Source organism: Aulonocara sp. 'chitande type north' Nkhata Bay, linkage group LG9 (genome assembly GCF_057382095.1).
Source record: "Aulonocara sp. 'chitande type north' Nkhata Bay isolate Kocher_YH1m ecotype deep benthic linkage group LG9, A_spYH_male_GT1.1, whole genome shotgun sequence".
NCBI lineage: Eukaryota > Metazoa > Chordata > Actinopteri > Cichliformes > Cichlidae > Aulonocara > Aulonocara sp. 'chitande type north' Nkhata Bay.
In genome coordinates, this window is record NC_141352.1 from 21,484,744 (window position 1) to 21,500,044 (window position 15,301).

The 15,301-nt window shown below is 38.5% G+C and overlaps 1 protein-coding gene across 3 annotated transcripts; it reads left to right on the forward strand.

Annotated features, from left to right (window-relative positions):
- Positions 1-8,546: 8,546 nt before the first annotated feature.
- On the forward strand, positions 8,547-14,064 carry adcyap1a (adenylate cyclase activating polypeptide 1a). Of its 3 annotated transcripts, XM_086306495.1 has the most exons (7): positions 8,547-8,859; positions 9,094-9,198; positions 9,757-9,891; positions 10,591-10,695; positions 11,489-11,623; positions 12,183-12,303; positions 13,686-14,064. In XM_086306495.1, the coding sequence occupies exons 2-7, from the start codon at positions 9,101-9,103 to the stop codon at positions 13,692-13,694; spliced, it is 603 nt and encodes a 200-aa protein (XP_086162621.1). In that variant the 5' UTR covers positions 8,547-8,859; positions 9,094-9,100; the 3' UTR covers positions 13,695-14,064. The 3 variants fall into 3 exon arrangements, with proteins under 3 accessions (XP_086162621.1, XP_086162619.1, XP_086162620.1); XM_086306493.1 differs by having other exon boundaries at positions 12,183-14,064; XM_086306494.1 differs by lacking the exon at positions 10,591-10,695 and having other exon boundaries at positions 12,183-14,064.
- The last annotated feature ends 1,237 nt before the right edge of the window (positions 14,065-15,301 follow it).

A 15,301-nucleotide genomic window follows, 5' to 3' on the forward strand; every position in this document is an offset into this window, starting at 1 on the left:
AATGTGCAGCGCTTTCAATCACAAATACAGGTCTTGGACGCCCCCTGCTGGTTGATCATCTCTTATTACAGTTCAGGGGGAGAACTGCTGTATCGCACCCGTTGTATCACGCTTAACTTTCACAGGGATGCATTTCACATAATATGGTGTTACGATAAGCTAATTTGTATCACTTGCCTCCCACCATGTTTACGCTTTAACCCTAAAAACATTTATCGTTTAAAGTTCGCTCAACGTTTTACTGAATGTGTTTTTTTTAATTAATTGCATTTTGTTCTTTATATTCTTTTCTTACAATCGTCAATGCAAAACTACAGTGCCAGTATGGCTAATAGAAATATTCTACGTGGTTCTGTGCAGTGTTGCACTCAACCTTGCCACATTTATATGATCTAGGTTTAAAATGTTAATATAACTCAGTTTATACCAAAGACAGAAGTGAGGATGTTGATTAATTCGTGTGTTGTAATTCAAATAATAAAATTAGCTACATTTAATCTGCGGAAACAGGATCTTATTTGTTACATTCCTACTGATTAAAAAAAAAGTTTTTAAGGTGAAATGTTTCTGTTTATTTGAATCCTTTTAACAGTACTTAGTGAAACATTTCGGCATACGTTTGTGATTTTCACATGGTTTGTCTGTAAAATGTGAAGCTCTTGTATTGCAGTGGTAATTCTATCCACTTTAATGGACTATTGTTATCAATGTTTCCTCTAAACTGCGCGCGTGCGCAATTGCGCACTGCTGGCACGGTCTCTGCGCACAGAAAATCTGCGTTGCGCACAGAAAAAAAAATCTAACTTGACTTGAAATTAAAATTAAAACTTTAACAATTCTGTTTTGCAGTGTTAGTCAGTAAGTGACTGGCTGCTCCCTTATGGGATTAGAACGGTGCCACCTTATCCCATAGTCCAGCCAATAATGCGATTCACGTTCATCTATACGCAGCTAATCAACGTCGTTGACAGGCTATGACAGCGTCCTTATGTGCTGACACCGGTGTTTTAGCTGGCAAAGCGGCTGATGTGGAGTGAAGCCACGTTGATGACGTGTAGAACCATTGGAGATGTGAGCAGGACAGACGGAACAATTGACAGAAAAAGTGTGGACTTTATACCAGTTTTTAAATTGTGTTGATAGGCCACGTAAAACCAGAGTTATGATAAAAATAAATGCAATGTTTGGTTTCCTTCTTGAATACTATCGTTGTTTATATTTACTGCAGGAAGAAACGGTAAAAACGGCGTTTTATAAGGAAAACCTCGAAAGCACTCTCCGCCTGTGAGCAAACCCCTGCCCTCAGCCTTTCCTATTGGTGGAAAAATGTACCATGTCGACCAATCAAAAAATGATATGGCAACATGGTATTTAGTTGATTAGGAAGGGGGGAAGTTTTAGGAGTGACAGCGGTGTTTTGAGCTGTGACAGATTTGCAACGTTTAGCACGAATCTTGTGTAGTTAGTGTGTAGTGTAGTCAATAGTTTTGTTGTGTGTGTCAGAACAATGAGGCAACTGCTGAATGTTACAGGAGTGATACATCTCCTGTTGTCAGGCCTGCAGGTACCAGGCCGTTGTTCTCCTTTATCTCATAGTGGACAGAAATTATTTTTTGGAGTGACACAAATAATTTGTGTGGCATCAAATTTGATGCAGAACAGCTGATTGTTCTGTAAATAGTTTGAAATGTTTATTTAAAAAACGCCTTGGCTGCATTTTTAGGTAAACAGCTGCAAAAAACGTTGTTGTTTGCAAAACTCAGTAACTTTTTTGAAGAAGTAACTATATAATTAATTGCCCAACATTGGTCATTATTTACTGTATTTTGCAGACAGAGAGTTACAGGACTCTCTCCCAGACCCACAGACTCAACCTCATAATACAAGTCAGAGCTTTATAAAAAAAAATAAAAATAAAAAAAAATAAAGTTTTGTTTTCAAAATTTTCATTTTTTTTTTACATTTTCATTGTAAGTGGGCTAAAGCAGTTAATTAAAAGTCTAACATAAATGTAAATACTGTAATCTGATTATTTTAATAAACCATGTGACTTGGATGGATGTGATGCTGGCGTGACCACAGTGCACATGTCTGCTGTTGCTCACAGTGGTCCAAGGGACCGCTCAGGGAGTTTGTGTATTCGCTCTGTGACACATGAAAAATTAGAGGGAACATTGATTGTTATTATAATGAACACTCCTGCCTCCTTTTTTACACCATTAAATTAACCACAGGATGTCCTTTCTCTTCAGTTTTGGACTCCTCTATCTTTGCCTCCTACATATGGTACATTCCTATTTTTAACACTTTTATAATGTGGTACAAATCCTATATTAATTAGGTTTGGCAAGAAAAGCAACAGCACCTTGCGATTAACCTAAAGATAAGGTGATTAAATATTAATATACTTAATTAGTAATGATACTTATGAATGTCTTTTTCTGCATAACAGCTTTACTTTTTGAGTTATTTCATGTTGAACCTTCTAATTACTGCTTTTTGGTGGTTAATACAAGGAATACAAACCATCCTGCTTTGGTTAGTCTATAGTCATTCTATCTTAATAACCCAAAATATATCTTTTTGTGTGAGAAAAATTACAAGTGTTGATAGTATTCAAATCAAACCTAACTCTCTATATGTTCCTATTTTAAGTCTTATTATCACTGGTTCATTAGAGGGTTGATGATTCACGCCTCACACAGGTTCCCAGTCCTGAAATTGCTTCCTCGTCACACTTTGTAAATTCATTATATCACTCAGCTACTTCAGTTAAATGTTTTTTTGTTGTTGTTATTGTTTTTACTGGAAGTCAGTTGAGGCAGATAGTTTTTGAACTCATTTAGGCGTAGAGGAAGACATTCAGCAGTAGTAGAACTACCACCATTATTCATTAACTGTTTCCAAGATTATCACACTACTGTGTGTGAAAACAAGCAACTCGATACCTGATTTTCTGCTTAAAAAGTAAAAGTAAACATAGCTGTTCCTGATAAGTGCAACTGGAAATAGATGGTGCATAAATTATACTCGTGTCTGCTCACAAGCATCGCTGTTCTTTGCTATGAAGCGACACAGATGTTTCTCCTGAAGTAGTGAAAGTTATGATTTCTATTTAATTTTTGGTTCAGAAATTATAAAAATAAATCAAAATGTTGTTTCGTGTATGTAAACCACACAGTGATTAGCGCTGCTGTCTCACAGCAAGAAGATCCCGAGTTCAACTCCACCAGCAGGCCGGAGCCTGTCTGTGAGGAGTTTACATGTTCTCCTCGTGTTTACGTGGGTACTCTGGTTTCCTCCCACAGTCCAAAGATATGGAGTTAATGAGGTTAGGTTAGGTTAACTTGTGATTCTGAACTGCTCATAAGTGTGAACGTGTATAACACCTCTTGCCCTATGGAAGCTGGAAAATTTCCATTTCCTTCATGGGAAATTGACTTGATCCTGCATTTAACTACTATTAGCCTGAACTTCCTGACCTCTTGATCCCCAAAACACTGCGGTTGCAGTAAAAATAAACCTGATTAGAAAAATTCTGTTTAATTCCATTTTATTAATATAGCACCTAATCACAACAACACCCGTCACAAGGTCAAGACCCTACAATAATCAAGAGAACCCCTAGCAATCAAGCGACCCTATATGAGCAAGCATTTGGGGACAGTGGAAAGGAAAAACTCCCTTTTAACAGGAAGAAACCACTGGTAGAACCAGGCTAAGGGAGGCATGTAATCATCTAATTATAAATCTGTGAGATGGATATGAATATTTTTTTTCTCTAATGGTTACATTTTTATTTGTGATGAAATTCATGTCGTTACTAGTTATGGTTATGGTTAAACCATTAAAGCCAAGCGTATCGTATTTGATACATGTGTTTTTGTGAGTTTTTGAGTCTTCTACATCATCATTGTGACTTTTTTTTACCCTCAAAAAATGAAATAAATTGCATGACACATTTTTAATGACTAAATTGCAAAAATATGGCTTATGTAGCAAATGGGATACAAATTAAAACTTGTATATGCGGATTAAAATTTGATATATTTTCATATATTTTGTCTAAAGGTTCAACAAACCCTCTATGATCAAAAAAATAAAGATATACTTTTTTGTCAGCCCGGCTATAGTGCTGAAGAGAAACCTAGGGCTGTTATTATCTTAATCAGTGATGAATAGTAAGTAAGGACGGGGCTGTGGCTCCCCACACCCTCTAGCAGATCATTACATGAAGGAACCTTTTAAATACAAGCACGCTCATGCTCACAGGTGTACACACGGGTGCTCACACACACAAACTACACCCTTTTTGGCTCCTACCTCAAAGCACACTGTGTGCTGTCGATCTTACGTGCTGCACAATAATGTTTAATATTTAGTATTTACTGTCATATTCCCATAGATCATCGTGATGTTGTTTATTATGTTGCTCTTTTTTTCTGCTTGTTTTCTCTTTTTTCTTTCTCAACAGGTGATCCACGTGATTGATATATGTATTTTTTGTCTTCTTATTTTGTTGGTTTTTGTTTTTTGACCTTTATCCTCGTCCCTCTTCCCCGCTGTTTTTCTTTCCCCCTTTCTTTCTCCCCTTTCTTTTCCCCAGTCAAGTCTTTCCCGTATTTAGCAGGTTCAAATAAAATAAACAATAAAAGGCGAATCAAATAGACCAATACGGCAAGGCTGGGTTTGGTCGATTTGGTAAAGTAAATCCGTTGGGCATCTTTCTTTGCCTTTAGACAATAATTCTGATGGCAAAAGAGCCAAACGGGACAGGCAAAAAAAAAAAAAAAAAATTTAAAAAAAATAAAGAAATGTAATTTTTTAAAATGTTTGAAATGTTAATACCTAAATATTTAATATTGCCAGTATGAAGCGGGAGGGAGGGGTGCTGAGCTGCAGAATCCCAGGCCTCCTCAAAAAGCATCAGAATGGACGATTTATCCCAGTTTATTGTGTAGTTAGAGATTTTTGAGAAGTTGATAATTATTTTGAAAGTTTCCTGTAATGAGTTATGTGGGTCTTGTAGATAGAGTAATTTTGGCATATTGGGATATTTTGGCATATTGCTGCATTAATGGATCAATGAAAATGGTGAATAAAGATGGAGAGAGTGGACAACCTTGTCTGGTTCCCCGGTGAAGAGTGAAATTTGTGATGTGACCCCATTTGTAGCGATTGTTCTTTTGGGTGAAGTGTAAATATTTTTATCCAGTCGATGAACTACTCTCCAAAACCCAGTCTGTGTAGAGTGCTGAATAGAAATGTCCAGTTAACTTTATCAGATGCCTTTTCTGCCTCTGATGATAGAATTTTTTATATGGTGTTTAGAGGTGAGACTTACTAAGTTTTCTGGTTTTGATGAAACCGGATCGGTCTGGGTGGATTAAAACTTTTTCTATTCTAGTAGCTAGGGTTTGCTAATGGAGTCAAGTACTTCTGATTTAAAGCTTTCTTTTTCAGAGTTCAGGCTGTACTGAAGAATAAAAGTGGTAATTGACTTCCAAGCTCATTAGAACTGTGTAATATCTTTTTTTTGCATTATATACTATATTTCCATGTAGAGTGGCACATCTCTGCACCCATTTCCCATTTTCCTTGCAAAAAATAAAGAAATGAGGGATAACTCATTACCCCTTTAGTTGGAACTATAGCCCATGCATAAGGACATGTCCAAGGAATGAACCTTACATCTTTATGGTTTACAGTATTAGGATCAGCTTTTGTTAACATAAGGAAGCTGAATTTGTACAGTGTGTCTGTTGATACAGACATGTACACCTTACAAATAAGATTTTCAAAATCCACGTCTGCCACATTCTGTCAACACTTGTCATTGTAAAAGCTGAGTACTGCCTACTTGAACTGTGAGACTGTAACATTAATAAAACTCTTTCAACACAACATGTCAGCACCAGAAGGTGCTATAAAAAGCTAACAGTGCTAAAATTAGAATGAGTCATATGTTCCTCTCTTGTCTTGTTTGGGGTGATAAAGCTCATCGTGGTCCGCTGTGATTGTTCAGATCTCTCTTTCCAAGCAGGAGATATTAAACAGTGTGAAGGGAAGCTCCTGTTTGCTGACCCTTCTAATCAAACAAGAGCATATTTTCTTTTACTGTAACTTCGTTCGCTACTTACAGTATATAAAATATAATATGTGCTATCTGAATACTGGAAACTGGGTTTAATGATTGTTTGCTACAATAAAATCTGGACCAAAAGAAAACAATAATTTTAAACAGTTTACAGTTGAACATAAAATACAGACAGTAAAGAATTAAATGACTGTTCAGGGTAGCAAGTTTATTAATATTCCACCGTGTTTATGACAGGAAGGAGCTTCAAAGGATCTTAACTGTTAAAGGTTAGAAAGGCAGGTGATCCACTCTTAAACCCCTCAAAAGCAAACAGGAATACAGTAAAACAATTGCTTAAAGTATGATTGAAACAACATTACAAATAATTGCAATGACACGTCTGCATTTATGTTGAGATTTCTTGTGCATTTGACTTTTTGTGCCAATCTACAATCACTGGGGCCCCTAATATGACACAGTGCACTGTCTTTTCATAGCCACTGGGGCGCAGTGCTCACCAAGAACAAGAAGAAAACCCGAATCCAATAGGTATTTTCAGATAAAATGGGGATTTTTTTGCTATAAATTTTATGTATTCATTGTGTTATTTTTGCACTAAGCCCACCGTCACATGACGTCAAGAGCATCAACTGGTCCGAATCACCCAATACAGATTCAACATGTTTCTGATTCCTCTGCGGACAGCGGACACAGCTGACTCTAAATGAATAGTGCCCAAACGGTAAAAGTAGTCTCAATGAGAAGAAAACCACAAATCTCTTATAGAGTTGCACATTTAAGGACTTTTAACACTTCAGCAACTTTACATTTCACAGAAAATTATTCTAAATTTTTAATTCTCTGACAGCTGTAGTCAGTTTTAAATTTTCAGATCAAGACTTTACCCAAAAAAGTAATGTTTTTCTCTTTAAAATTCAGATACTGTTGTAGATTCACCCTCTTTATGTCACACGTTTCTCATTCATTGAATACAGATTGAATACAGTATATCAGAAAGACATTTTTAGGGTGTATGTTTGTCAGATGATCTCATTAAAATAACCCTTAAAGCCCTAAATAGATAAAAGGATCAAATGTGTGACCACAAAAGGACCAGTTAGAATAAAGCAGAGCAGAACTCTGTATTTTCTTCTTTCCTGCCTCATTATCTTCTGACCTTTTGGAGTGTCTTTTCCTCTAGGCTGAGAACCACTCAACCAAATTCCTTTACACAGAGTAGCTCCACGCTGACAAGCTTCAACAGTATGGTGTTGCATCAATATTGTTGTTTTGTAATTATATTTTTAAGTGGAGAATATAAGCAGTTTATTTTCTCTCCACAATCAGGTTTTTCACTTATGACTTAAACAATTTCAAGTAACTGTATCAAGCAAAGCCAAAGCTCTGCTTCAACAATGTGACTCTGACTCAAATGCTTAATAAAATGTCTGATATTGTGAGTGCAAAGTGAAATAAGTAAAGAGTTAAGCATTATTTTCTGTGCAGTTAGGTAGCTTTCTCAACAGAGTCGTGAAACCATATTTCAGCACCGGATAGCTCCCAAAGACAATAGTTAATGAAACTTAATGTAACATGTATAAAAAGTACTCATAGTACACAGTTTTGCTCATCAGTGAAACCCCAAGTTGTCATTAAGGGTCCCTGAATTGTAAGTTTTCAGATATCCCGTGTCTTTGCACCAATGGTTTATTTGTGGTTGAGGAAACTTCCAATTGATTATCTGTAATATGTGTTAAATAACCCCTTTTAGAAAGTTTATGAGTAAAAATAAGAAACACTGTCACAAAAATCTATCTATCTATCAATAGAATTGTGCTATTATTCTGTAGAGGTCAGATTGTGGGGCAAAAAGCTAAAATTATGAGTACAACCCAAAACGTCCATTCAGTATGGATCCTTCAGCAAGTTCACGTTCAGGCTCTGAACAATACTTAGATATGTGGTTGTGTAACTGAACCTCATCTCCTCTGCAGAGGCGGACATTTGAAAAACAGGAAGGAAAAACGATTAGCACATTGCAGCTTTTTAAGTCCTTGAAACATCTCTTTGTTGCCTCTAGAGAAACGATCCATTTTTTTTCTAGAAGAAAGCATGACTCATATTTCAGCACCCCCAACACAAACTTCAGCACTGGACAGCTCCCCACCACCTCCACCTCCACTAGGCCCGTCATGTGATCCTATTTATGGCATGACGTCAAATATTGACATTAATTCACTGTTTAATGAATTATAATGTTTGAATTCAAACTTCTTTTTTTATGGCGTGGCTTGGGGGGGGGGGGGGGGGGTGTCTTTCATTGACGCGAAAGAGGGATGTACTCTAATGGGACTGGTGAGGTGGGTGGGGGGGATGACGCAGCCGCCCACCTACCCCCACCACTCCCCCCTTACCCCCCCTTACCTACGCGACAAGTGAAAAAGGCATGCTTTCGGAATTATGCATAAAAAAACCAAAGGGAGTACAGTTCGCAGGACGCAGGAAAGTTTTCTGCAGACAAATGTTTGCCGCTTTTCTTCTCCACCGCGACCGAGTCCGCTTAGAAACTCCCCAAAACTGAGCCGCAGGTGCACAGCGGGCTACGCACACTCCGACCAAGCACAAGGGCACCGAAGAAGCTCTTCGCTGAGTAACAGAGGAAGAGAGGAGGAAGGGAGAGAGAGTGCGTGTGTGTGTGAGAGAGAGAGACTGAGATAGAGATCCTATCTCACTCTCCCAGTTGAGGTTTTCAGCGGATCGCGTCCAGCGTCTCGCAACTGGTAAGAGGAGCCACTTTTGGGGAGTTTTTTCTTCTTCTTTTCTTTCTTTTTATTCTGGGTAAAAGTGAGGCGAGTTTAGATGAAAGTCCTGGTGTGTGGTTGTCTGTTTGCTTTGAAACTCAGGTGTGGTGTGAAAGCAGCTAAAGTGAACCTACCTGATCGTAGAGCTGTGCTGTGAGTAGATTCGTTTAACTGTTGCCTGACTTGATGCCGCTTTTTTTTTTTCTTTTGCAGCAGGACAATGTCTAGTAAAGCGACTTTAGCACTATTCATCTATGGAATCATAATGCATTACAGCGTCAACAGCTCACCTGTGGGGCTTAGCTTTCCCAGTCTTAGGTATGTATGCTCTTATCCGTCTTTAAGTTTCCCTTTTCAGTCGCTGATTTGTGGTTCATGTGCAGCTCCTGGTGGGCACCGAGCACCCGCAGGGCACAGGCTAACGAGCTTATCTGCTTTAGAGTTAGTTATGTCTGGGAGTATAATAGCCGATTGGATTACTGGATAACATCATCTGACAGCCAATCCATAGGGCTGAGAAACATTCACCAGGGAGCGGCGGTAATGAAATTTAAGCTACTGAGGCAGTGAACTACGGCGTCTCAACCTGACCTGCAGCCATTAATACACCAGATGTATGTGATTGAATGATTAATAGAAACGAGTTTACTGGGTTTAAACAAGTTTAAATCCCAATTAGTTAAGAGAATTTCGTGTGACTAATCCTTATAATTCCAACATTTAAAAAACAAATGTTGTGAAAAGAGTTCCTGAAACTCCTGATGTCTGATCTTCTTTCTGAGTTAGAATTTCATGTGAATATGCGAATAATATGCTACATGAAGTGCAGATGTGAAGAGAAACTGGGAAAAACTGTCCATTCTTACTTTTATTCAGACTTGATGGCGATGTTTATGATGAGGACGGCAATTCCTTACCGTCCCTGGATTACGACAGAGATCAAATTGAGGCGAGGAGCGCTCCGTCTGTCGCTGACGACGTCTACACTTTATACTACCCTCCGGAAAAAAGGTGACTTTCATGTCGGCTACGAAAAACTCCCCCCCCCCCCTTCTCTCTTTTCTCTCTCTCTCTCGCTCAACGTTGCAGACATCCATGTTGAACATCTCATCGCCGTACAGTCCCTATTTATGTCCATGTATGTGTATGTTACGTGTTAATCAATGTATTGTCGAGATTTTGTAACTTCAAACACGAAGGTTTTATTTTAATCATTTTTTTTGTTTTGAAGCTTTAACAAAAACAAAACAAAAAAATCAGTCTGCTTTGAAACGAGGGAAAAGTCATCGATTAAAGTCATTAAAATTTAATGAAAGAATAGAGACGATGATGAATATCTTCACTTTCCAAGAAAAAGGGGGGGGGGGGGGGGGGGGGGGGGGATCAGCAACGTCTCTCTGCGTCAGGATGCGCTGAATTTATCTCCCGTGAAGACTCAAAAGCTTGTTTTTCTTTAAATAAGCTAAAAAAAATTAGTTATTTTGAATCAAGAGGAATGTCTTGGGGAAAATAATGCTTTTTACGGATTCACTGTAAATCACAAAGGAAATGATCTCATAGTGACTCGTAGAGTTTTTACTTAAAGGGTGGAGGGAGGTTTAAAAAAAAGCCCGTTTTAGGCCTAAATAATCGATTTAAGGTGGATATTTTTGCAGTGTAGCGACTTGACATTGTGTGGTGATTTTACTGTGTGGCTATCTATCATCCCAGAACGGAAAGACATGCAGACGGCATGTTTAATAAAGCCTACAGGAAAGCGCTGGGTCAGTTATCAGCAAGGAAATACCTTCATTCTCTGATGGCAAAACGTGTAGGGTAAGAGCTTCTTCTTGGTTGTCACCTCTTCTTTTCTTATATTAAATGTGGTCTGTCCTATGTGTGTTTTTCCCCCGTTGGTTTTCTTTAAAAACTCATAATTCACGCTGTTACACGTATTGTATATGTCTGTGGTCCCATTATCTCCCAGCGTGCTGCTAAATAAATCGCCCTCTGAATCAGCCTTTATTAATGCTATAAAAAAAATCGTCAGGGGGAACACAAATGGGCACTTGATTGATTTGGGAAGTGTCGTTTTCTGAGCTGGCTGCAATCTAAAGGCGCAAAGGGAAGAATTAAGCCGCACAAGTTTAAATTTATCTCCAAATGAATTATTTATGGGGACTGAGTCCCAGTGGTTCCCGGTGGAAGGAGGGGTGGGGTGTGATGGAGGGGGTTGCAGTTCCTCTATAGCCTTATGAGCAGGCCCATCACATCTCAGTGCAGGCATGAAAAATAGTGAAGGGGTGGGTTAAATGTTAAGCAGAGGGAACATGAATCAGTGTGGAAAAAGCCTTTGTGAGATCACTATTGTGCTCACTACCATGCTGCCTGTTTTTGTCAGTAAATCTCCAACAAATGTTTTAAACTGAGGATGCAGAGTGAGTGTATCCACAGCTCTCCTGGCTGGTGATAAAAAAGGAGGAATGTGGTTATACAATGATTTTCCTTTTTAAGGAAAAACACAAACAAAATAGATTTAGCACCACAGGCTGTACATATGGGTGGGTCTTGTGAATGCATCATGTATCCGTGTGCTGGTAGTGAGACCCGCCTCTCGTCTCTCCCACAGCGGGGGGAAAATGTTGGATGACAGCTCAGAGCCCCTCTCCAAGCGACACTCAGATGGGATCTTCACAGACAGCTACAGCCGCTACAGAAAGCAAATGGCAGTCAAGAAATACCTGGCGGCGGTCCTTGGGAAAAGGTATAGACAGAGAATTAGAAACAAAGGACGGCGGCTGGCATATTTGTAGCATCTTCCTCCTCCTCTCCTGAAAAACAAAACAAAAACAAAAAAAAACCAAAATCAAAGTGTGTGCAGCCCCAGATGAAGTCATTTTGAAATCTGACCAATCAGTGGATCGCTTTTGTGTTCTTAAACATGTATTTATGTATGAAGTAAGCCATTAAAATGAATATTTTGATAATAATATTGTTTTTTATTTTGTACTTAAAGCACTTGAGAACGCACATATCTACTTTGTGGACCAATTTTTCTTTCTTTGTTTGTTTGTTTTGTTGTTGTTGATTTAAGAAAATTTAGCCTCTATTTCTGTATTCATTGATTTACTTATTTTAGGCTAATTTATTGAGGGGACACAGTTGTCTGACGTGACTCATATGCTCCAACAGCCCTGTCTTTTAAAAAATTAGCAAAGAGACATGAATGTGAGGAAAATAAATAGTTTAAAAGACAATCAATGTATTGAATGCTGCTTTTTGTGACGTGACATTAAGAGTTTAGTTGTCTTTATTCACAACAGCCTTGAAGACATAGGTTTTCACCATATCCTACAAGAAATAGACTTTGATGCCCTCCCGGACGGGGAAGAGTTTGAGGCTTTTTTGGGAGAATGGCTGAAACAGTTCTCTCCCGAAATCCCGGTGAGTTTCAGGCTCTTTCCTGAGGCCGTGTCCTTGCAAGGGGCTTCTTACGCCCCTCCTTTTTCCCCCTCCTCACCTTCAGCTCTCGTTTCAAACACTCAAAACTCAACCTCTTCTTCCACCTCATCTGTGCTCCTGTCTCTCTAGACTCTCACAGATTTTTACTTTTAATTAACCCATCTATCCACAAAAAAGTGTGGAGAGATGGAAAAAAAGTAATTTTAGTTGGCTGGAAAAAATGCCAGTTTTGTTTAAGTAAATTTGAGAGGCTTGTCAAAATAAAAGCCTCCAAATCTGAGATGAAGACCAGAGTACTTTTGAGGTTTTTCTTGCCCTTTTTCTTCCTTGGTGTTTACAAAGTGAGCACACACACACACACACACACACACACACACACACACACACACACACACACACACACACACACACACCTTTGACTCGTGTAAAGTGCCAATCTTGTGTTTTCTGGATTCTGTGTTTTGGAAACCTCTTATCCTGCTAAAGGTTTTCTCACGCCTCTCTGCCCATTTAATAAGTATCACGAACATCTCAAGCACCATCAGGCAAATTTAAAAGAAAAAAAAAAAGAAATGATACTTGTTACATGGTAACTTATTCATCAGTTTGTTCTTTGTGAGAGACATAACAAGGCAGTTTGAAGCTTTGTGTTTGAACCTTCTGGGTCTATTGTGCTTCCATTCTCTGTCATGTGAACCGATGTAAAAACTACAGTAGATTGCATGATTAAAGTAATTGCACTAGCCACCGCATCTGTGCAGACGACTCCAACTAGATGGTTTTGCTTGCTTTCTGACTACTACAAACATACACGCCTTTCATTTCTGGATGTTGTTTTGTGTTCTTTTCTCTTCACTTTTCCCTCACATTTCTACACAAAGCTGTATGTCCTCTCTGAATGCACTGGCGAGAGTTTCCCAATCTAATGTCATACTTTATGGGTTTGTTACTTAGGCAAGGGAGATTTTTGTAATCTACTGTTGAATTGTGTGCGAGAAAAAATAACTGTGGACGATTCATTTTCTAGTATCTTTATACGGCAAAAGCCACAATGATTGATTATATTAAAAAAAGAGAGAGTGAGGATATGATGTAAGCAGGGTTAGAAACACACAAAGAGAACTGAAGTAAGGGAAGCAGGGGTGGGTCAAATGACAAAGAACATGCTGATTTTGAAAGGGATCAGGGCAAGTTTATACAACCAGCATGGTTAGACCAAAAACTCAAAGTCTTAGTGGTCCCCCGCCGCCCCTACAATCTGCACACTTCTTACCAAATGTGTTAGGAAGGAATAACAGCAGGGTAAACGTTTCCAATTTGTGTTTACTGTATCAATCTTTCTTTAATTTTGCATTCCCCTCTAGGGTTTGTGACGCAGGAAGCAGTTTGCGGCTGTGGTGCCTTGCATCGACTTTAAAATCGCCATGAATCCTAGATGGCTATTTAGTGGCCCTACAATGCTGCACATCATCAGCTTACATTTCACCCTTTTGTTGTTGTTGTTGTTGCTGTTGTTTTTGTGTTGCACAGATGTTTGATATAGTCTTAAGCATCATTCATCTTAGACGTCAAGCACTGTTGCTTGCGCTGCTTTCTTTTTGTACTTTGTGTTTAGAGCACTAGATGTGGATTTTTGTGAAAATAAAGCGAAGAAGCAGTTTTCCGCACTCCATAAAACATTATATGTATGGTAATTCAAAGCGCCAATAGCCTTACGAAAATGAAATAATCTTCAAAGATATATATATAAATATATATAAATATATATATATATATATATATATATATTTACTGTGTGGAAAGTGAATATTAGACTACTTCTTCGAATGGCCGTCTGCAAGGGTCAAGTCAATAAATGTTTAAAAAAAAAAAACGTGTTGTAAGATTTGTATGAATAAATTTTTGTAAACAACAAAAAATTTCGTCTAATCTTTGAAGCCAGTATCAACAGAACTCATAACGTTTGAGAGGACCCTAACTAGTGATGAAAACCTAAATCACCACATTCTTTCAAAGGAAAGAGACTATCCGCTCGACAGTTTTGAAGGGATGTTACGGTACATGAGAAAGGACATACAAATTAAAAGAAAAAATCTGGTCAAAGAACAATGGTGAAATATTAACAGCATGAAATATCAAATAAACTGCACATAGCCAGATAAGACAAAACGACATCATGCAAATGAACCAAAGAGTGGAATTTATGTTGGAATAACCAAAATAGGAAACAGACATTGCTTCTTTATCAACAGTGGGTTTAATTTTGTTGTGAAAAACCCCACCAAACTGCAGAAACAAAGGAAAGCTGGTGAAAGGGAGACCAAAAGATCCAAGTCTCTGCCCCATTTTCACCGTGACTCAGTCAGTTTGGCGGAGGAACTGTGACACCAGTTGGCCGGGTGACTACCTCCCCTTGGGAGAGCATGAGTAAAGAGACGTGGGAGGGATCACCCAGCCTGCGCCACACACTGCTTCGCTGCACTTTACACCTCTCTGGGACTTCAGCAGTTGCGACCAAAGGCCTGCAGGACTGGTGGAACAGTTGGGCTGTCTGAACACTGGTACTGGCACTCTGTGAAAGGAAGAACTGGTGTGGGCTGGTTTTGAACAGAAAGTACAGGGTACATGCATACATCCACATGTTTTTTTAAAAAATGAAATGTCCAAACCTATATGGGAGGTGCTTCCTTTTATATCCCTAAAAATCTTCTTCCTTGTAAGATAAAGGTGAAGGAATCCTCGAAATAGCTGCAGGCCAGGGTGATGCAACAATTTTCAATATGTAAAAGACTATTTAAAAAAAACCCAAAATGAGACTCCAACATAAAATTTGCACAATTATATGGCATTTGATATGCATATATATTCACACAGTGTATCATTAGAATGTATATGGACCAGTGCTTTTGGTTAAACATTGCTAACAACTCTTCCAATACTTGCTCACATTTTCCAGTAGCTATACATGTTAGCAGATGTG